The sequence below is a fragment of the Emydura macquarii genome, unplaced genomic scaffold (genome assembly GCF_026122565.2).
Source record: "Emydura macquarii macquarii isolate MOO-44397 ecotype Brisbane River unplaced genomic scaffold, CSIRO-AGI_Emac_v2 contig_1390, whole genome shotgun sequence".
Lineage (NCBI taxonomy): Eukaryota > Metazoa > Chordata > Testudines > Chelidae > Emydura > Emydura macquarii.
This window is the reverse complement of record NW_027131527.1, coordinates 7,073,146-7,097,005: the sequence shown is the minus strand read 5'-3', so window position 1 is coordinate 7,097,005 and position 23,860 is coordinate 7,073,146. Positions and strand designations below refer to the sequence as shown.

Below are 23,860 nucleotides of genomic sequence, written 5' to 3'. Positions count from 1 at the left end.
GGAGCTCTTGCTTTATCTTCAGTGTAATTTGTTTTGTTGCTGTTCTTAAATCTGGAATTTTGGAAAGGGACTCAGTAATTTTTATGTAGGCTGTTATTTTGATTATGCTTAGTGTTTTTAGATGTTGGATATAATCAGTGGTATATTGTTTGCCCGCTTAAACAGAAAAAGGCTGTTGGCCTTTGTGGGCAATGTGGGAAAGAAATTAGTTGGGTCACTTTGCAAGGTAAAAAAAGTCTCTATAATTTTCTGCCTCTCTGTGAGGCAGAGATAATATCTAAATCACAGTGGATGGAAGCTGGGGAAGGTATTGTTAAAAGACAGCTCATCTAGAAAGCCAGGATTTTCAAACAGGTTGGTTCTCTGTTTTTTCTATTGTATTTTACTGGTGGTTTCGATTTATAAGTGAGGTTGAAATACATGGAGAAAAAGCCAGAAGTTGTGTTGAACTTTCTGCATGACTGTGCAACCCCAAGTAAACAGTCATTGTCCTGAACTTGAAAATCTCCCGGTGACTCTTCACTCAAGTGCACTGTGTCCCAAATGGGCACAGCCTTAGGACTTGGAAGCATTAGCCAAGGACACAAGGCTGTCCTCATTGCACGCAGTCAAAGTGACAAATGTTATTTCCTAGCTGCCAAAATATGCCATGCGATTCTGCATGCTAGTTTACATCAGCTTCAGGTAACTGTAAACCATTAAAAAGAAAACTGGAAGTGACTATTCTCACACCCCACGACAAAGTGCTCATGTTACCTCCTGAGCAGACAGAAGAATATGTGTCATTTCCTGATTATGTAGAAGAAAATATATATGGGTCCATCTTGATTTAAGCTAAACCTCACAGGACGAAACGGTGTTAAGAGATTTCACTGAAAAGTCAGATGGAAATGTCTTTTTCTCACATCCAATCTTTGGGCAAACAGCTCTATAGCAAAATCTGATAAGTGGTTTTTGAAGTGGGGAGTTGCTGGGGTGGGCATCACATTTCTGCCATATGTTCCAATAAGAAGTTGGTTTGTGCGCCTCTCAACAATACCTAGATGTCCTTAATCCAGACAGGATACCTTTTTGTAGATCATCATGTTGTGGGTTCAACATAAAGGTTAACTTCCCTGACATTTGAGGGTTTCAGTATTTCCAGGAGAGGCCTTTGAAAAGACATGTATCACCCCATCTGCATTATCCTATTGGGTCAAATGTTTCTCTCTCTCTCTATATATATATATACCTTCTTTTCCCTTTCCCTCTGCTCCTTTATTCTGTTCCTTTTGCCTGAACATTTAAGATGAGTGGCATAGGGTGAAATGAAACATTTAAAAAAAAATAATTTTTTTTTAAATGTTTCTAGTCTGACCTGAATTAATCCAACTGGCTGAAACTGATTTTGCACACCATGCTTCCCTGAAGGCTCCCCTCCCCCAAGAAGCAGCTGTAAACAGCTGATGATAATTATCATCCACCTGCTGACTATGCCAAATACAAATCCCATTAAACTGTGACAAAAAAGGACTCCCAGATTGCTAAATACATCCTCATACCTTTGGCAACCCTGATAAAATGCTGATCTGTTTTTTACCCCAGTGGTGGCTATTGCTAACCACAGAGAATATGACCTGTCTTCTGTAATAATCTGCATTGCACAGCTCAAATGCTCTACTAAATGAAATTGCTTTACTGCTTCTTTCTTTGTAGCTATTTTCAAAAAGGTTTAGTTCAGTGTATGAGAAGGTTTAAATTATAAAAGGAACTCGGTTTTGATAGATCCTAATTAAACACTTAAATCTCTGTCTGTTTTATTAGGAATGCTTAAGATAACTTAATATGTACTATTCAACATGCCATGCTTGGAAAAAAACAAGTAAGCTAGTGCAGAATAGGATGCACTATTATCGTACCATCACAAAGTGCAAATGTCTCAAAACCCACTGAAGAAACTGAACGGCCCATGGCTAGTATTTTGTCATAGAAAAACTGACCTCGACATGAATTCTCTTGGAACAGAAATCATATCAATACAAGTACTAGTACAAGTAAAATTTCCTTGCTATCTGTGCTGGCAAAGAAAGTAGACTTCATAGAGTATATTATTTTGCTGCTGTTATGCTTTAGATTGCCTTCTTCTGAACATCAGCACTACTATATACAGGGGGGGTTTAAAAGGCAGTGTTTAGATATGGGGTGAGGTTGAGTTTGCACAGATGTTCAGGTTTGGTTTTGAAGGTGTCAAGTCTTGCAAGATTGCTCCAAGATGACAAAAATCTCACACAAGTGTCCATTCTCTCAAGATTTTGTCGGTAGCCACTGACAAAACCACTGGTTTCAAAACCATAAGGATGAGTTCAGTTCTGGAGATTGAAACGCCACACAAATGCACACCTGAAATTCAAAGGGGTTTGCATTAGAGATTCTAGTTTTGGCTCATGCTGCATAATCTAAAAATGAAAATGCAAAAGAAAGCTGCAGGTCTGTTAAATCAGTAGGATTTTATTAACTTAAATACCTTTGGCTGTAGTTTAACCAATTTGACTTGGCCCAAGGTGTGTGTGTTGAAGGTTTTGTGAATTAGCCTTGTCCCCCTGTAAAAAATCTTGCATTATTTTCAGGAAGTTTTTACAAATAGAGTACATTTGCCTGGGTTGTCAGCTTTTATTGGAATTGACAACTGACTAAGTTCTGTAGTAGAAGATTTTAGATCTCTATCGTGATAGATGATGGTGTTGCATTGTTTTTGTGCAGTTCTGTGAAGTCATTGCTCTGAAAAATACATCATGATAGCAGGGCATATGTTTGAAAAAGTCCTAAGATTTTAATATTAATACTTGCATTATTCACTTCAGCATTTACAATATATTAACAATATTAATCTTTGCAAAAATGTGGCATGTGCTACATCTGTAACACCTGTTACATTCCTAATAGATACTTTAAATTATTTGACTTAAGTCTTTGTATTGAATATATGTTTAGGAAATACACTAAGATTTCCACTTTGTAGACAAAAAGGGGCCCAGTTCTCAGTTACACTAAGGCCCTCTACACCATTCTGGAAGTGTAAAGAGCTTTACAGGGAATAAAAGTGGCCAGATGAGAATATCCCCTGTGCAGGGGGTCCCCTTAAGCCAGGGTAGGGTTGGCATTAAGGTTCGCTACATCAACCGTGTTCCTAGTCCCCAACATGGAGAGGAAATCAGAGCACATTGCATTGTGGCTATTTTCTGTTTTCCAAAGCCCACAGGAGGCTATGAGAAGAAGAGGGTAAGTTACAGCAAGCTTGAGGCTGCTCTAATTGACACTAGGGGCCTGGCAGGCCCCCAGCAACCTCAGAATATAGAGAGTACACAGCTAGCTTAAGCAAAATAAACTGAGAACTGGTGCCAGAATAGCTGACATTCACGTTAGCATTTTCTCTTTACATAGATTTCTCTGTATTATTATTATTTTATTTTATTACCAGAATGCCTAGGATCCCTAGTCATGGTTCAGGACCCCACTGTGCTAGGTGCTGTACAAACAGAATAATTTTATACTTTTAATACCAACTTTCTATTTAAGGATTGCATAACACTTTATTATATATTAGTAAATTCATTGCAATGATGCTGTGCTGTAGGGAGTATAGTCATTCCCTTTCTATAAATGTAGAATAGACTCAGAAAGATGATGTGATTGCCCAAGGCCTCTGAGAAAGTCTATGGTAGAAATGTGCATAACATTCTGGTGTCTCATTTCTCAATCAAAAGACCTTCTCTGTTGTAGTTTCATGCCATAGATAAAAACAATGACTGTTGTATTCAACTTATCTCAATTGCAACATAAGACTAACTAGGGAAGTTGTATTAAAGAAATAGAGTAGTACAACTGTACTGCATCTATTCTTGTTTTGAAATGCTTTGTACTTGTTAAAATAAACTTTAGTACAGATTCCAGATTACTTTGCTGAAACATTGTCAAGTGTAATAAATAAATGGTACCTTAAGGAAAAATTACTCAAACTATAGTCAAAATATAAGATTTTAAATACTTACACTCACTGGAACCATAGCTTTGAACTCCAGTAGCTTCAATCTCCCGAAGTAGCTATATTGACTTCCAGTGCTGTTTGGATGATGAGGGAAATATTTCATGTGAGACTTTAATAACCTTTTCGTAAGAGCAGGATGGTTGCCATGGTATCCTAATCCTGAGTCCCTATACTTTTGTTCAGTGCACTGGGCACCAGATGTCAACTTGGCTACTGTTCTTGCACTCCAGGCAGGACTGCCTCATTCTGGTATGTGCATGAAATCAGCTCTTGCACTCCTTACTCAGGTAAAATTCCCACTAACATCCATGGACTTTACCTAAATTGGGACTGCAAGATTTCACCTATATTTGGTAAAGCAGTTTGGGATTCTTTAGTGCCATATTTAAATATAAAATGTATTATTTTTATCTCATTAATAATATTGATGCCAAGTGACTATATTTCTGTATCTTGTTCTAATGTCTAACTAAATTTTCCCTTCCCTTCCCCCCCCAGTCTGATACAAATGCAAGTTACCTACGAGCTGCTCGAGCTGGCAACCTAGAAAAGGCTCTTGACTACTTAAAAACTGGAGTGGACATCAACATTTGCAATCAGGTTGTAGAATATTTTAATCACATTTTCCTTCATTCTGTAAACTCCACTCTTGCTTTGCTTAAGTATATATTATCAGTTCATATCTATAATAACTTTCAATTAATATTTTGATGACTGAATCTTATTGAGTATTTGCATTTCCTATACAACAATATCCTTTAAGAAACTATATTTCACTTTCACTGGGATAACATAAGGCATTCAGTTTTATTATGCATTCTATTTTTATTACATGAGAATTTGTGCTAATGTATATTATTTAATGCTGCTAAGCCTCTGTAATCCAGTTGAACACATATTGCTTCCTATAACTAAGGAGTTAAAATGCTCATTTGAAAACAGCTTCTTCAGGAGATAATCAGAATGGAATGTAATCATTTGGTCTCATGATAGATTGTTTGCTGCACTAAACAACCTGTGTCAATCTTTCCCTTTCCATTTTTTATCAGAATGGGTTGAACGCGCTCCATCTTGCTTCCAAAGAAGGACACGTAGAAGTTGTTTCAGAACTGATAAAACGAGGTGCCAATGTGGATGCAGCAACAAAGGTCAGTAGTTCCTATCTAGCTGTTCTACTGTTTGCACAGATTCCATATAAGGAAAGTGTCAACCAATTGGTTGCAGACATTATTATAGCAGGTTAAGTAATTAAATATTTTCTCCTGACCATGTGACTCAAGAATTATTCAACACACATCTCATAGGTTAGAATAAATGTTGCAGGTTACTAGTGAGGATATTAAATCACAAAAATTATAGAACATTGTCTGTCTTTGTTGTATAGAGATCTTTTAAATATATTTAATGCTAGAACAGTGGTCCCCAAATTGTGGGGCATGGAGGAGCATTTGGGGTGTCACACGGTGGGGCCCGGGCCAGCCCCCATAGGGAGGCAGGGAGGGAACGCCACCCAGCCCCACTCTGCCCCCAGCCCAGCTCCACCCCCAACCACAGTTCCACTTGCTCCCTGCTCCACCCTCAGCCCCGCTCCAGCCCCAGCTGCAGTTCTACTCTGCCCCCAACACAGCTCTGGCCACGCCGCGGCTCCGCTCTGCCCCATGCTCTGCCCCCAACTGGAGCTCCACTCTGCCTCCTGCTCCACCCCAGCCCCGCTTTGCTCTCATTCCCCTTTTCTACCCGAGGCCAGCTCTGCCTCTAGCCCCAGCTCCTCCCCATCCCCAGTTCTGCCCCCAGCTCCACCTTCAGCCCAACCTCCTCTGATGAGCCAACTGTGCAGTACTGGAGGCGGGGTATGGACAGATTCCCTTACTGATAAGGGGTGGGGGGCGCGATAGGAAAAGTTTGGGCACCACTGCTCTAGAAATATTGTATGAAGAGAATATTAGTACCTGAAAATATATTTTAGAATGGACTATGGTATCGACATGCTTCATCAGCTTATCAGCTGTACATTTTTCCTAGTTTACTTTTAAACACTTCATCCCTCTCTAATTTCAGAAAGGAAACACAGCATTGCACATAGCATCTCTGGCTGGACAGACAGAAGTTGTTACAGTGTTGGTTACAAATAAGGCCAATGTCAATGCACAGTCTCAGGTAAAGCAATATCTCTGAATGTTACTGAACCAGGAAAAAAAAAAAAACATTATGTCAGTGTCTTTCTCATTTTTTAAAGTGTAATATTATTAGTGTGTGTGCGAGAGCTTTGTTGGCATAATGATGGCTCTGGAGAAGTGGGAGATTGATAGAGCCAGTAAAATTAGGAGTGAGCAAAATGATCTGGGTAAAAGTCTTCCTTTAATCAGCTTCCCAAACCCTAGCTATTGCCTTTTATGGCAGGTAAATGCCTGGATGAATATATCATCTCCTTGGCCCAAGGCTATTCTTGCTGGTGGCTAGCCCAAAACACAGAAGATGAGGAAGATGATTTAATGTGCTTTCCAACGTGCTTTCCAACCTCTGTCTTTCGAGGAAAACTGTGTGCGTGGAGGGTGAGAGGGGGGAGAGGTAGTGGAGTGTCTCCTGATTCTTTGTTGGCTTTATTTAGTCCTTTCAATTTTATGTTCAACATTGGGAAAAACCTATTTTGAAATTAAATTACAGTTATTTTCTGTTTCAACCTGTGTGCATTCTGTGCAATTGATCAATGAGAATGAGAAAATCTCAACTGTGAAATCCCGTGTTGTATATAGCTGTGCTTAAAAGTGTCATGTAATATGGAGCACAGCAAAGTACTTCACCCTTCATCTTTAGCCCTGCCCTCCAGTAGTGACCACTAACTGCATTGTTACCTAGCCAGAGTAGATCATTTTAAAACGGAATTGGTAGAGAACTTCTGATTCAAAGGAAAGATACCCTATTTCAAAGTAATCCACTGATACAGCCTGAAAGAGAGACCTCACTTTTCCTTTATAACTTTTATAAAGAAGTGCTATTGAAATATGCAGAAATAAAACACTGTTTTGAATTAATGTGAAGGTCACCTAAAGAAAATTGAGATAAAAGAAAAGGACAATGTTTGTTAAAGGGGCAAGTTAAACGTCAGATATTTTTAAGAAACACATTTCTTTCCCTGTGTTTTTTAACATATTAAAAATGAAAGAATTTTAAAAATCTGATTTACTTCTCTCCATTAGTGCTGCTTGTTTACCACATACATTTCACTGAGCTTGGACAAAAAATATAGTTCCACTTTCTGGTTCTTATGCAATAGCCAAATGCTGCAGTGTTTGGTTTCCAAACAATGTTTAAATCTAAACAGAACCCAAAAAATTGTTTATTTTAAAGAATTTTTCTTTAAAAAAAAATCTAATGGCTCTTCTGTTACAGCTAGAATGTTGGACTGTAAAACTCCCTTTCTTGTAATGTTTCAGAACCAATGGGTTCAGTTCCGGGAACAATCTGAAAATGCAACCACCTATCAGTACCTCAGAGGGGCCCGATCCTATGGGCAAAAGAAGGGTGCTTTCTGAAATTATCTTAGCTCGGTTGAGTTAGCTTAGCATGACTGAAAAGCCCTCTTAACTCTCATTAATATGAAAGCTTTTAGATCATTTGAACTGGTTATGCTGTAGCCTAGGTTCTCCCTTAGATCTTGTCTAGACTAGGATTTAAAGGTGTGATGTTAGTGTGTGTTAGCTAACACATGCTAACAAACACATTTTAGAAGTGGTAGTGTAGGCACTGCATTTAACATGTGCTAAACTGGTCAAGTCCAACATGTCTTAAAGGCCTTGTTTTCACTAGCAGAAAAATGGTGGTATTTATCACGAGTTAGCTAACACTAGTGTTTACCCCCAAACTTTTAACACATTTAAAAATTATGACTGCCTTGTTCACATACACTAGGATTTTACCACATGCTAGTTACCATGTCTTAGCTAATACGTGGTTTAAAAAAAGCAAACAACATCCCACCCACCTCCAACTTTTTCTGTTGTTTGGATGCGCCCAAGGAGAGAATCTTTGTTGAAGTAAAATGCATACTGATGGGGTGGTGCTGGAATTCATTCTACTTTCTCTTCCTGAACAGCCCATTCAGTTCCCTCAACTGAATATGAAGAGCATCCCCTCTAGTTTGCTGGAGGTGCCCTGCCTCCCCAATTTCATCCCCTAGCATTTCAGCTGCCCTATGTGGCAATCAGGCATTAGGGAGGCAGACTGATGAAATCTGCTCTGAGAAGGGTGTTTGGAATAATGGACATGTAGTTCCTACACAAATACCCAAGAGTGGGGATGACCCATGGAGGTTCAGCTCCTGTGTTTGCTGGGCCTTGATGGTCCTTAGAGCCCCATGCCACAAACTCACCAGTAGCCACGGTTTGATTCTGAGTTCGAACACCAGCTGTAACACATTCCTTTTTAAGGCCTAGAGTTTGATTTTAATGTTCTGCAGAATTTAGCAGACTTAGGGAATGAACATTCAAAGATTTGTATTTTTCCTGATGCTGACTCTGCTTTTGTGAGCATGGCTCTTCCTCCTCTTTCCCTGAAGGCAACAGCTGTCCCCTGCTGACAGAGCCAGCTTCGGGCATGTAGGAATGTAGGGCCTCCATAAACCAAATCTTAATATTCTTTAAAAAAAAAAAAAAAAAAAAAAAAAAAGAAACCACACCATTTACTGTGTCTGTTCTTAGCATTTATTCACAAAGGTGTTTATTACCCATGGAAGAGTAGAAGTTAACTGTAGGCTATGGCTCAATGGCTGCTTCTGCATCTTAATGATTTAATAATAAAAAAAAGATTATGGATTCCCTGATGGATTATGGATTGTGGATTATGGATTCACTGTCTGAGAATTGTGATAAATGTAGGATAGCCAGGAGAGTTCTGTTCCACCTTCTAGTGCTGTGATAGCATTTGTCTCCACCTAATTTCACCCTTTCATTATTTAACTAAATAATGAAACTATCTTCTGCTTGCACTTTAAATTCATATTTAAAACATTTTAATCAAACAGTGTTCTTGAGTTTCTTAAGGTTGGACTAAATCAATAAATAGCTGTAATAATAAACTTACTGTTTGAAAAGAAAGGGGGAAAATGGCAAACTCTCTGTGTACTTTGAATTTGACTACCAAATAAGTAATAACTTGATATCAGTTGCCCTGGTACATTTTTTCTGGACCTTTTGTGTCTTTTCATTAAGCAGAATTAACTGTGTGCTAGCTAATTTCTCAGGTTCTAATTCAGGACAATACTGAAGCACCTACTTTACTTAAAGTATTAACTCCTGTTGGATGTAAACACTGCTGAAGTACAGTCCTCAATAGCAATACTTTCCTGAATTGGTCCAAAATATCAAAATGCCTGAACATTAACTGACTTTGCAGCCTGTGATGGCCATGTAAATTTGTGGCTTCACCTTCTCTTCCTTCTGTTAAATATCTCATAGATAGAAATATTTCTCTTGGGTAAGAGGAACATCGTCAAATTCAGTTCCATTGCCTTTATATCTGTCCTTAACTCTGGCCTCCATTACCCATTAACTTTGCATCCTGGACTGTGAAGTTTCCTTATCCCACCACAGTCTTTATCTGAGCATGCACCATGTAGGCCACTATCTTATTTCCACATTGGTCAAAATCTTCATCCATGCTTCCTCTCTTGTTACCATGACTATTATAATTCCCTTCTACATGGCTTCCCTTAACCCCAACCCTCCACAGTCCAGAATGTTGTTGCCCATTTGTTTACACAAACAAATGACCATATTTCTCCCGATTCCACCGAGCTCCAGTGTTTCCCTGTATTTGCGGGATCCAGCTAAAGAATTCCTGAACTTGTTTTGTTTTAAGCTACTTGCGAGACTCGTCTCTCTTTGCTCCCTTTCCTGCTTCTTCCTCCCTACTTCATTGTCTTGCTACTGTTTAAAAATGCCAGCTGAAACCTATCGTCTCTGTTTTGCCTACATCTCTTAATTTTCCTCTCCCTGGACTGTTGTAATTTATTTTCACTTATAACTGTATTATTTACCTCTTTATTTGGGGATACAAACTTTATGAAAAGCAATATGACACAAAAGAAGGGTCTACTTCTACTCCCACTGAAATCAATTGTAAACATCCCACTGAGTTCAGTGGAAGCAATATCAGGCCCTAACACTGTAATTATTAAATGGCTCCCTCATGTCCCTCACTCCCCAATTAACTCTAAATTTGTTTGTTTCAGGCACTAGGTCTGTTCAGAGAAATAAATAATAAACACTTGTTAGTGCTAGTATCTTGCTGTCCAGAATGTTCTTTGGAACCTGACTGCCATCCACCTTCACATGACTTTCAAGTTCTAAAGCAGTGGTTCTCAATCCATGGACCACTTGTGATCCAATCTGCGCACAGCTGCAGACATCCTCAGGGTTATGCAGGTAGTATATATATTGTGTGGATGCACATAACACACAGAGAGCTGCATATGTGGCCCACAATGATAAATAGTTCTAAATCTAATCCACTGTTTTAAAGTATGTGTGCACATCTGCTCCCTCTGTCCCATTCCTGTGAGTTTTCTCCACATCTTCCCCACCTCTACCACCACCATGTGGCCTGGCTTCTAACTGCCTCCCCAGTCCCTCAAGCTTCCCCCTCCTTTCTGCCCTGTGACTCCTCTGAGGCCTTCAGACTTTCCAATGCCATGACTCCTTCACCACTCCTAAAAAAGCTTTGATGTCCCAGGAGGGGAAGTATCTTCTCTACCAGTGTTAAAATATGTTCTCTGTGGGTCCAGTACTACTCCTTCCAAATTTCTCTCTTCCTTTGCGTCCTCCCCCCTGACAACTGCTCCAGAGTACATTAAACAGAGTATTTGAATAGCAAATTCCAAGCTCCAGCACAAATGTAGAACCTACACATGGTGCCATTGGCAGAGAGGAGTATCCACTCATCACTACCACAACATTCAATAGGTTTGTGTGTAAGGGAGAATGGAGCTTGAAGCCCCAGGGAAGTTCATAGAGAGAATAGGGACTAAAGGCATCATGGAAGGGAGGGAAGTTTGGGGACAACTGTATCTTAAGCTCCCAGCATGAACAAACATCTTGGACTTACAAGTCTGTGTAACCTGAGAGGAAATAGAACACACAAAATCCACCGGTAGTCATTTCAAAGGATAGTGGTCCCAGTTTGAAAAATATAAACATATAATAATAGGTCAGAGAGAGGAAGGAAGGATTGTTGATCTTATTTATGTTATTCTATTTACTTATGCAGTATGAATTCAGTTTGCAACCCCTGGATAGTTGCTTAAAGTGCAGGATGTAAAACGTTTGAGTAACCAGTAGGTAATTTAAACAGGTGAAATCTTTCCTGCTTTGAGATATAATCAAGGCCATCTCAACCTAAGCCTCTTCAAAATGCAAATCAGCAGGCTTGTTCAATTGCTTTACTGGTAGCTTGAGCACAGCACAGCTATTTTATAAACCCATTAGGCCATCTTAGTTTTATGAGTGGAATTACTGATGCTATGGATTTCAGAAATCCATATAATATTAGAGACTTTGAGAAAATCTTAAATGGGTTTAATGTTAATCTCCAAAGCAAAGTACTAAATGGACTGACCCCAAACTCCTGAAAGATTGTAGTCCTTATTGTTGGAGCAGTGACAAAAGTGCTCATTGTAAAAGGAGGCTCACTCACCTAAAAATTATTGGTTAGAAACTCACTCATTTTAGTAGTAGTATTGAATTATTTTTAACTTTGCAAACTGGGTATTTTATTGATTGAAGTCACTCACTCAAATGTAATCTGAGAAACAACTTTAACATGTTCAGTAATGCTGAGGAAATCCCTGTTTAAGATCACTATGTCGTGCTGACCCTGAGATTTCATCGTGCCTATAAAGAGATAACTGGTTGAGCACAGGCACAGTCCAGCTTCTTTCACTTCTTTGATGAGACAAAACCATAGGAGAATCTCAAGAATTTAGGAGAAAAGAGACATGTACAGACACAGACACACATGGAAATCAGGACAATTAAAAATAATGGAAAGGGGATAAAAAATTGTCTTAATTTTCCAAAGGGCCATTGCGCTCAGATCCCCTTTGAGATGTGTATCATATTTGCCTACCACTTTGGCATGTCTATAGTGTCCACTGCACCTGTGAGATCTAATAAACCCTCCATCCAGAATGGTTTTGCCTAGATACTTTGATTTTAGTCCTCTATGTTCACATTTGAAAGAAAGGGAAAACATTCCCAGCTGGCTGTGAGGAGTTCTCTTAGACTTACCCATCCAGCGGAAAGCTTACATCAGGCCCCTATTCCACTGGTATTAGAGCACCTCAGGCCTTCTCCTACCCCCACTGAAGTCAATGAAGGTTTTGCCATTAACTTCTCTAAGGACAGAATCAGAACCATTTAAACACTTTCTTACCCATCTCCTTGAGCGCAGCTGATCTTTAGTATTCAAGCAATATTTGTGGAGAGCATGGATTATGAATTAATTGCATTTGTATGTAATAAAATATATTGTTTTGGAACACTACAGACACTATTTATACAACATGTTTTTCTATTTCAGAATGGTTTCACGCCATTGTATATGGCAGCCCAAGAAAATCACCTGGAAGTTGTTAAGTTTCTTCTTGACAATGGAGCAAGTCAGAGCCTTGCTACTGAGGTAAACGATTAAGTTTTGCTTCGTATAAACAAAGTTTAATGTACTTCAGAGGTTATTCTCACCAGCTTTTACAAATGGAGCCTTGCATCAATCCTTCACAGAGAGAATTACAAACCAATAAAACCCTCCCTCTAGGAATTTTATTAATGAATTTTGAGCTATTGACTTTTTCATTATTTTGAATAATTTATAGTAGGTAGTTAAAGCCCAGGTTTTTACATGTATTTAGGTGTTGCAATGCTGGATGCAGCTACACCAAATTATCTTTAAAAATCTGTGCCTTAGTCTTCAACAATAAAAATAAATTGATTAAAATTAATTTTTCTTAAATAGAAATAATCGTATTATAATACAGACATTGAATAAAACTTTTTTAAATAGATGAATCATTGTAATCATAGGTAAAATTATTAGAGTGGGGAGTTGGGGATCAGGCAGCAAGAGTTCTTTATCTGACTTGCTTAACCGCTCTGTGTCTGTTTTCCTTTTGTTAAAACAGAGATAATACTAACCTAGCTATGAGTACCTGAAAGGAAAAGTGCTCTGTAAGTGCAATATAGTCATAGTCATAGCAGCAACAGAAGTATTCATATACTTTAAATCAACGGTTCCCAATCTGTGGCCTGCGGGCCAAAAGTGGCCCATGGGGTCTTTCAAACTGGCCCGCTGCTCCCCTCCTGCTGGCTGCAGAAGGGAGCCGCTGCGTAAGGACCCAGGCGGAGCACATTGCCGCAGAGCCACAAGACCGGTGCAGGCTCCTTGCTGCAGCCAAGTGGACAGGAGATCAGCGCTCTCCTCCCCCTGGCTGCAGCAGGGAGAACAGCAAAGCATTCTGCCTGGGTCACTAGGTTCTGGGGTCCCTGCTGGAGCCAGAGAGAGGGGAACGCTGATCTCCCATCCCCTTGGCTGCTGAAGGGAGCCACTGCCTAGGGAGCCAGGTGGAGCACACGGGGCTACACAGAATGCATTATGTTTCCCTGCTGCAATCAGGGGGGTGGGAGATCAGGGAGGAGGCAGCCTCCTCGCTGAACTCCTTCCGTCTGGCTGCAGTGGGGAGGGGTGGGAGGCTGCTGGTGGAGACTGGTGTCCCTTCACGGTTGTAAAAATGATTTCTGGGGCCCTTAAGCAAAAAAGATTGGGCACCACTGATTTAAATACACTTCACTGAAATCTCCTTTACAAATAATGTTTTCAAATATCTGAAATTTAGCTATGAGTGCCAATTGGAATGTCTGTTCTCTCTATAATTTCATAATACACTCTGATTACTGCTACTTAAATTAATTTTATAAAGGAAATATTGTTTTTTTAAAAAACTATCTAAGTTTTAGAAGACTGTAAAAACTGTTAAATGGCTAAACTAATTTATTGCACCAGTGTGTATTAAAAATGTGTACTAATGTATATACTGTATTTAAGTAAGATTTTTCTCCTTATTTCTTCTGAAGTTAGACTACAGAAAACACAATTAATTGCTAATGGATTGAAATTGTTTCAAAACTCAGTAGCAATTAGTTTATAATTAAGGTCTCATTTCAACAATCTTCCTCTTTACAGAAATTCAAGCCCGCAAATGTTGAAGTTAAAATTTTTATGTACTGTAAGTAGAGCTGATCAAAAGTCTGTTTCGTGGGAAGTGTCAAAAATCTGAGATTCCCGCAGGGTTTCCAGTGTCTGGTTATGCGGATGGATTCTGGAAGCCCTGAGAGCCCTGGATTGAGCTGATAGACTCACAAACTTTTAATGTCAGAAGGGACCAATATGACCATGTAGTCTGATCTCCTGCAAAATGCAGGCCACAGAACCTCACCCACCCACTCCTGTAATAAACCTGTAACCTATGACTGAGTTACTAAAATCCTCACACATGGTTTAAAGACTTTAAGGTACAGAGAATCCATCAGCAAGTGACATGTGCCCCAGGCTACAAAGGAAGGCAAAAAACCCACAGGGCCTTTGGCAATCTGCCCTGGGGGGAAAATTCCTTCTTGACCCCAAATATGGTGAATAGTTAAACCCTGAGCATGTGGGCAAGGCTCACCAGGCAGACACCCAAGAAAGAATTCTCTGTAGTATCTCAGAACTCACCCCATCTAACATCCCTTCAAAGGCATTGGCATATTTACCGCTAGTAGTCAAATATCAGTTAATTGCCAAATTAAGCTGTCCCATCATACCATCCCCTCCGTAAATTTATCAAGCTCAGTTTTGAAGCCAGCTAGGTTTTTTGCCCCCACTGCTCCACTTGGAAGGCTATTCCAGAACTTCACTCCTCTGATGGTTAGAAACCTGTGTTTAATCTGAAGTCTAAATTTCTTGATGGCCAGTTTTATATCCATTTGTTCTTGTGTCCACATTGGTGCTGAACTTAAATAATTCCTCTCCCTCCATGGTATTTATCCCTCTGATGTATTTGTAGAGAGCAATCATATCTCCCCGCAGCCTTCTTTTGGTTAGGATAAACAAGCCAAGCTCTTTGAGTCTCCTCTCATAAGGCAGGTTTTCCATTCCTCGGATCATCATAGTAGCCCTTCTCTGCACCTGTTCCAATTTGCATTCATCTTTCTTAAACATGGGGGACCAGAAGTTAACGCAGTATTCCATATGAGGTCTCACCAGCACCTTGTATAACGATACTGACACCTCTCTATCTCTACTGGAAACACTTCCCTATCTCTACTGATGTTCACAATGCTTCCAGGCATCTTGTTGCAGAGCAGCGAGCCAACACCAACTAGAGCTAGGGGCTCCCAGGTCCGTGGCAGGCAGCCTGGATTTCTGAGGGTCACCCACCTTGGGTTAGAGACACAGACCTTGGAAGTCCTGGGACTCTCGGTCCCGGGCAGTCCACATGGTGAAAGTGCTACAAAGACATGGACCTTGGAAGCAGGGCTGCTTTATCTATAGGCAAACTGTGTAGCTGCCCAGGGCAACAGATTGTGCTTAGGGTGGCAGGGGCCATTGAGTCAAACTTGAGTGGGTGGCACTTTGACCCTGTGCACCAGGTTGCAGTGCCACTTGTTCAAATTTGGTCCAGCCAGCCCCACACCTTGATGGAAGATGGGCCATGCCAAGCCTGAGGTGTGTGGTGCTATATCCTGACACTTATCCCTCTACACCATAACCACCTAACCATTAGAAGGCTTGCTGTGCCCTCCCCTGAAAGTCTGGTGTGTTGTTCCCTCACAGTGTAGAACCTGTTCTCAGGGATAGGAGGTGGGCTGCACACTGAAGTTTGCCTTGGGCAACAGATTCTTTTGAGCGGCCTCTGCCTGGAAACTTGGGCTCTCCAGCAGCCTTCATGACTATAAGCAATTCCAGGAACTCCTTTACAAAATTGCAGAGGAGCTGCAGATTCCTCTTGAGGAGGTTTAAGATCCTAAACACAAGCTCCTGGACGTCATTCTGTGCTCCAGTGGACTAGAGCTCCTGGTTAACAAAGCCGTCCTAGAGCCCACTGGAGTGGTCTTGCGTACCACAGCTACCTATGCCCCTACCCCTAAAAGGAGCGAGAAACAGTACTATGTCCCAGCTAAGGGGGTAGAATTTCTGTTCTCTCACTCTTCTAATTCTTTAGTGGTCCAAGCTTCTGCAGAGACGTCTAGGCAGAAACACCCCTTATTTGCCCTGATTGATAAAGAGGGTACTGACTTATTGGGAAGAAAGATCTTTTCTTCTTCTAGCCTCAAGTTCAGGATAGCCAATTACCAAGCACTACTGGCTAAGTACAACTCCCTGAACTATTCTAAAGTTGTGTATTTTGTTGACGGTCTTGCAGAGCAGGACAGAGCTGGTTTCCAGGTTTTTATAGAGGAAGGCACAGTTGTTGCCAGGATGGCGGTCTAATCGGCCATAGATGTGGCCGATACATCTTCCAGGGCAATGGCTACTGCCATCGTGATGTGCAGGCAGTTGTGGCTCCATGCTTCAAGGTTTCCCAGGGAGGTCCTTTCCTTTGATGAGACTCCAGCAACAATAAAAACATAGACTGCTGGCTCAAAAGTTCTTCCACCAGAGACCTTATGAGCCAACCCGTAAGAGGTAGAGAGCTCAGGAGACCCACTTTCCCACATCTTCTGCAGCTGGTTCCTCATGCCAGTTCCAGACCTCTGCGGAACGTTATTTTTGATGGGAGTTCGAGAGCTGCAAACCACCAAATGCAACACGTCCCGACTCCCACGCACCATTTGGGGATCATCCAGCACTTTTTTTCAACACCTGGAGTGCAGTAACAACAGGCAAATGGCTACTCAGTGTCATCAATTCTGGCTATACGATAGAGTTTGCATCCCTATTCTCTCCAAAACCCCTTTCTCCACCCCTCTCAACACAGCCACTTTCATGAGAACATTGTCAAACAAGAAGTGGAATCTCTCTTACAGTGGGGAGCAATACAGCAGGTTCCTCTTCAGTACCAAGGAAAGGGTTTTACTCAATATATTTCCTAGTCCCCAAAAGAAAGGTGTTTGGAGAGCCATTCTCAGTCTCTGCAATCTCAAAGTCTTTATTTGCAAATTCAAGTTTTGCATGTTCACATTGCCATTTACAATTCCATGCCTGGAAAATGACGTGGTTTACAGCAGTCAACATTGAAGGACGCCTACTCTCATGTGAACGTTCACCCTACTCTCTGACGCTTTCTAAGGTTCATTGTTGACTCTGACCACTTTCAGGACACAGTACTCCCTTTTGGAATTGCTGTCACACCCCAGGTCTCTACCAATGTGATCTCTGTCATAGAAGCCTATATCAGATGCTGTGGTTTCATCATCTTCCCCTACATTGAGGAGTGGCTTCTTGTCACTAAGTCACGCCAAGATGCTCATGCATCTGCTTCAATAATTCTACAACTCCTCTTCTCTGAGGGTCAGTGTAAACACCAAAAAATCTGTTCTCACCTCTATACAGACTTTGCACTTCATTGGGGCAGCCTTAATTCCATCATGGCAAGGGCTTACTTGCTGAGAGACACGTTTCAGGCTATGAATTTATCATGGATCTCATTATAACCAACCCCAGAGTGCTTGTCAAGACTTCTCTCTCTCTTTCCTAGGCCATATGGCCCCATGCACTTACGTCATGCTTTTTTCAAGACTCCACCTTTGCTTCCTACAAGCATGGCTTCAAACTTTGTACTTCCCAAACTGACAGTCCATGAATACCATAGTAATTATTCCTATCAAAGTGGTATCATCCCTATCATGGAGGCATCCCCATCAGGTTTGCATTGGCTTTCCTTTACTTGCCCCTGTACCAGACAGGATGATCATTATTGATGCATCCCTGTAGGGTTGGGGAGCTTACATGGACAATCATATAGTACAAGATATCTTGAGAGTCCAGGGTGTGCATTATTGTTCTAGAGCTATTGCCGTTCACACTTAGCACATCTCAAATGTTATATTCTTGGATCTTGCTGCCCCATCTTCTGAAGAGGAATTCTGTCTATATTTTCTAACCAATAGTCTCTTTGATAAGGGCCAGAACTGAAATAGCTAACTTGCCTGCCCATGGATATTACACATATGCTTGCTATTCATAGACCTTTACATTAGCGGGAGGAATCATCTTTCTACCTTAGATACCTCTCCAGATTTTAATGGGTGATCTCAAAAACTTATCCAGAACTGTTTGGTTTTGAAAATGACCTGAAAATCTTGCAAGACTTCTGGTATTTCCTGGTATTGTTCAGGCCAGAAATACCGTACTTTGCCTTTCTTTTGGAATTCTGGTCCTTGCACTTTCCGATCCACCAATAACTTCTTGGAAAGGATATTTTAAAAAATCTCCATTGTGAGCATAGTTTCTTCAACCTCAGAAATGTTTAGTTTGGTTAAATTTGTGGGCAGAGATTAAGGTAGCTTTTGGGGGATTTTTTAATCCATTGGCCTGTCCATAGTCACAGATTCTGCTAATATACATTGTTGGACAGTGAAATGCAATCCCAGAAATTGCCACTTTTACTCCAATGTATTTTTTCAATAAAATGTTTTGTCATTAAAAAAAAATGGGTTTTGACACATGAAAGTTTTGGGAAAAAATCATTTTGGGTGGAGTAATTTAATTTAAAACAATTAAATAAGAAATGCCAGTGTAAAAACAGTTTGGGGTATTTTGATTCTTTTAATTTCAAAATCGAGGGAAAATGCCCATTTTCTCTCACTTTTTTTACTCTGCTCCCTTTTTCTATTGTAAAAATGGCGGTGGGGGAGGTTTTCAATTTTTTTTTTAAATTAATAACGTGAGAGAAAGTAAGAATTTCACTTTTAAGGGTTAGTGGTAAAAATTTTGCTTCAGTGACTAAAAGTTAATGCTTTTTTCTCATCTAACATAAAATAACACTAACTTTTTTTATACAGTGGGGAAAAAGAAAGGCAGGAGAAAGTGTTTCCATTACCACCACCGCTTTCCCACTTTTTTTACATACACACATTCTCTCTCTCATCCTCTCCCCCAAATTTTTCACACCAAATCCAGTGTTGGGGTTTGAAAGAGAAAGTGAGATTTTTTTCCACCTAAATGTAGCAAAAAATAAATATTAAAATTGAAAACCTAAATCTTTTTTGGAAAATTTTCATGGGAGGTGAATAGTTTCTGCCCACTATAATAGTTTCGGGAGTGTCAGCATCAAGATGGTGCTCTCTACTGGCTAAAGCTTTTGTTTGCTTGGTAAAATACCCAAATCAGCCACAAGCTGATCTTCCTGCAGTGAGAGGTACCCACTGTAAAATCTGTTAAACCAGTGTCTTAATTCTATTTTTCACCTCCCAAATTCTTAAGTTTACCCCATTTCCTTGGTCTACTATTTTTTCTAGTGTTAAAATTACTCGTACAGTTATTGAAAGGATTAAATACCACTTAAAAGTTAATGTTCATGAATAGGCAGATGAACTTTGTGGCTGGAATGAAATAATTTACATAGCAGAAGACTTTTTAATTCTTATCATGTTTCAGTGGATTTTAAATTCCCCATATTTCAAAAATTACTGCAGTGTATAGAGATGAGTTTAATTTATTCAGAAAAAATATAGTTTATTTCAAATAGCTCTTTTGGGAAGGAAGATACATTGCTACAGGACAAAATTAACATTTATAATTCAACATAAATTCATTGTTTATGCGTGTATGTACTTCAGTATTGGTTCTTTTAGTAATTTCTTTTGTTCTTTCAAGCCTTACGTAGTTATTTGTCTTCTGTTCTTTTATATCCATATATAGTCAGTGCTAAGTCACAGATGAATTGAAACTCTTGGGACCTGATTCACTAATACTTCACTCCAGTTTTATGATATTGTAACTCTGTTACACTCCGTTTGAGTGGAAGAGAGTCCGCGTAACAGCACCTGGACACATCACCTCTGAATTTGATCCAATAGATTTATTATTTCTGCTATGAATGTTACCAGGTTGTTTTTTGTGCTAGTAGTCTTTGAATACCTTTTGAGCGTCGTCATTGTTTGTTTATAGGATGGTTTCACACCTTTGGCAGTCGCCTTGCAACAAGGCCATGACCAGGTGGTTTCACTGTTGCTTGAAAATGATACAAAGGGAAAAGTCCGTCTTCCTGCTCTCCACATTGCTGCTCGCAAGGATGACACAAAGGCTGCTGCTCTGTTGCTGCAGAATGACCATAATGCAGATGTGGAGTCAAAGGTTAGTTGCAAAACAAAATAGGCTGAGACGTGTCCAAAGCTGTGTACTAACTACATGGCTTATACCAGAGGAAGAGTTCCTTTAAGTAAGTGTTTGCTTCAAGGAATTACATTTGTCTCCCTTTATTTCACATTGTAAGTAATACAGTTTCATTTGTATTTTTCTGGCCTCTGTTTAAAATCAGGTTTAATATCTCAAGTAGAAAGCATGTAAATAGAAAAAAAAATCAAGGAAAATACTATTCAAATGATTGGTTATATTTGAAATCAAGGCTAGTAACTGTAGTGTGCAGTAGAGAGCATGTAATTCAGAACATAAGAATGGCCATACTGGGTCAGACCAATGGTCTATCTAGCCCAGTGTCCTGTCTTCCGACAGAGGGAATGAGCGGAACATGTAATCATTAAGTAAGTGATTCATCCCCTGTCGCCCGTTCCCAGCTTCTGGCAAATTAACTAATAATTAATAAAATAGTCATATGATTAAAGTTATGTGTAACCCTATTACTTTAACACCTCTTATAAAAGTGTAACAATTAACATTTAAAATAGATCATTCAGCTTCCATCTGATCTAGCTTCCTTTCTGTGACTATCGTGCTTTCATCATAGCTTCCCTGCCATACAGCTATCATGAAGCTTTTTGCATCCATATCACCAGTGGTAAACTAACCATTCATTTTTTCCCCTCTTTGCTTCCCAATATGTTAACCTAGATGATGGTGAATAGAACAACGGAGGTATATATAAATATATATATGCATCATCACTCTTTCATAACTTAGTGCTGCTGCCTCATTTCTTTTTCCTCCTCTCTGCATTGCCTTTTATAGGCTAGATACCTGCTTTAGACTAAAGGAAGTAGCATGTGCTAGAGAAGACTGTAATTTAGTTACCAGGGCTTTCTGCAGCTGAAACTAGGGTTTTAAAAGTAAGAGTAAGCATTTTTGGAACTAATTACCATAATAAAAGAGTTGCATTGAGTAAGATGAAGGTTTCTGAAGTTCTAATACTGTAGATGTTTATCATCTGTGTGAAGAGCTGCAGACAACCCTGTCACATTGTGCATCCAGGACTGATTCTTTAGGCTTCTGCATGACACTTACCCTTGATGGTGTCAGCAAATTAATGATCTTAGAGTGGTACTAAATCTGCAAAACTCTCAAAGAGAGGCAGTGACAGCTAGCATGGCTAAAAGGCTTGCTAACAATTCAGAACTGCTTCTAGTTCCCATAAGGTTTCATACTTTGGGGGACTGATTGAATTGCTGCATGTTTTAACATTTTTTTAAAGAAAGTAAAATTACTTAAATATGAAAAAAAGTTGCTGAAGTGATGTTACCAGCTTGGCATTTTCTAATTAGGCTGATAACTTGTGGTGTCTTAACATAACCCACTGTGATTGCCCACAGTGGGAGAGTGATCTTTATAGCACTAACCCTTGGAAAAAAAAAAGCCACATTAATCATTTTAAATGGTCTTTGATGTTGTTTTAATTAGCATCTGCTTTGAATTTATAAAATCTAGTTAGCAAGTATCATCAAGTGACTTGCATCAGAACTTCTGCAAAGAATCACTAAGAAAAATGTAACTTGCAAGACTAAAATAATACAGATAACAAGTAGATATTTCTAGTTAGAAATTAATTTATCTTAAAAGAAGTATAATTTTTATATTCAAATGTCTTCTGATGTTTATCTGCAATAACTAAAAGCTCTATCCTAGTTCTGTTCTTGTAGAATAATCAAGTTAGCTTTTTTCCTTCTGCTTAGTAATATGATTTCATGTAGCCTCCCAGTGAGTGAATATTAGGACAGAATGGAATATTAACTTGCATATTCTGCTTGCTACTTTTTGTCAGAGACAAATATTACAGGAATAAGGAGACGTTTAAAAAAAAGTAATTACATTTCTTTTTTTCCCCTCCCCCAGAGTGGTTTCACTCCGCTTCACATAGCGGCTCACTATGGAAATATTAATGTAGCTACATTGCTATTAAATCGGGGTGCTGCTGTGGACTTCACCGCAAGGGTAAGAGTAAAATCTCACACCTATGTTCTGTTTGTATAAGAAACTTTTTGAAACATTCCCATTCAGAGATAAGGACATGTGCATCATTCTTACTATGTCTGTAGACTTTGTAGACCAACTCTTGTGATGCAATTGTAAGTCTCAGTACTTGCATAGGAGAGATAGGAAGTATAGTAGGAGACCACCCAGGTTTAACCAGGTGATTTTTCAATGATCTGAAACTGAAAAAGAGTTATACAAAAAGCGGAAACTAGGTCAAATTATGAAGGATGAATATTAAAAAGAACCACAGGGATGTAGGGACAAAATTAGAAAAACCAAGGTACAAACAAGATTAAACTACCTAGGGACATAAAGAGTAACAAGAAAACATTTTATAAATATATTGGAAGAAAAAGGAAGACCAAGAGCAGCGTATGCCCATTACTCAGTGAGGAAGGAAATACAATAACAGAAAATGCAACAATGGCCAGTGTGTTAAATGCCTCCCCCCTAACTCCCCACCAGTTTTCACCAGAAAGCAGTGATTGGACAAACTAGTACAGTGAACAGCAATGTAAACGGGTAGCATCTGAGGCTAAAATAGGGAAAGAATAAGTTAAGAAATATTTAGACAAGTTAGATGTCTTGAAGCCAGCAGGGCCTGATGAAGTACATCCTAGAATACTTAAGGAACTGGCTGAAGAGATGTCTGAGCCATTAGCGATTATCTTTGAGAACTTGAGGCGGGGGGATAGGAGAGCTCCCAGAGGACTGGGAAAGGGCAAATATAGTATCTGTCTCTAAAAAGGGGAATGAAGACCACCCATGGAATCATAGACCAGCCATCTTAGCTTTGGTATCCGTCAAGATAATGGAGCAAATACTCAAACAATCATTTTGTAAGCACCTAGAAGATTATAAGGTGATAAGTAACAGTCAACATGAATTTGTCAAGAACAAATCATGTCAAACGAATCTAATATTCTTCTTTGACAGGATAACAAGCCTTGTGGATGGGGAGAATTAGTAGATGTCATATATCTTGATTTTAATAAGGCTTTTGATACTGTCTTACATTACCATCTCATGAACAAATAGGGAATTATAGCCTAGAGAAAACTACTTATAAGGTAGATGCATAACTGGTTGGAAAACCTTACTCAGAGTAGTTATCAATGGTTCACCGTCTAGCTGGAAGGGCATATGAGTGGGGTCCCACAGGGATCTGTTCTGGGTCTAATTCTATTCAATAGCTTCATAGATTATTTGGATAATGGCATAGAGAGTAAACTTTTAAAGTGTGAGGAAGATACCAAGCTGGGCGGGGTTGCAAGCACTTTGAGGGACTGGATTAAAATTCAAAATTATTTTGACAAACTGGAGAAGTTGTATCAATTAAATAGGATGAAATCCAATCAGGACAAATGCAAAGTACTACATTAAGGAAGGAATAATCAATTGCTCAGATACAAAATGGGAAATGACTGCCTAGGAAAGAAT

At 39.6% G+C, this 23,860-nt stretch overlaps 1 protein-coding gene across 7 annotated transcripts in view; it reads left to right on the top strand.

Moving 5' to 3' along the window:
- Nucleotides 1-23,860, top strand: part of ANK3 (ankyrin 3) — a 399,852-nt gene that overhangs the window by 197,268 nt on the left and 178,724 nt on the right. For 4 of the 7 annotated variants that reach the window (XM_067552555.1, XM_067552556.1, XM_067552554.1 and 1 more), the window contains exons 2-7: nucleotides 4,523-4,624; nucleotides 5,074-5,172; nucleotides 6,083-6,181; nucleotides 12,599-12,697; nucleotides 20,165-20,350; nucleotides 22,280-22,378. In XM_067552555.1, coding sequence (XP_067408656.1) covers nucleotides 4,523-4,624; nucleotides 5,074-5,172; nucleotides 6,083-6,181; nucleotides 12,599-12,697; nucleotides 20,165-20,350; nucleotides 22,280-22,378 — 684 coding nt within the window. Of the gene's footprint in view, nucleotides 1-4,522; nucleotides 4,625-5,073; nucleotides 5,173-6,082; nucleotides 6,182-12,598; nucleotides 12,698-20,164; nucleotides 20,351-21,064; nucleotides 21,089-22,279; nucleotides 22,379-23,860 lie in introns of all 7 variants that reach the window. The other 3 variants (XM_067552551.1, XM_067552553.1, XM_067552550.1) reach the window with 1 other exon arrangement.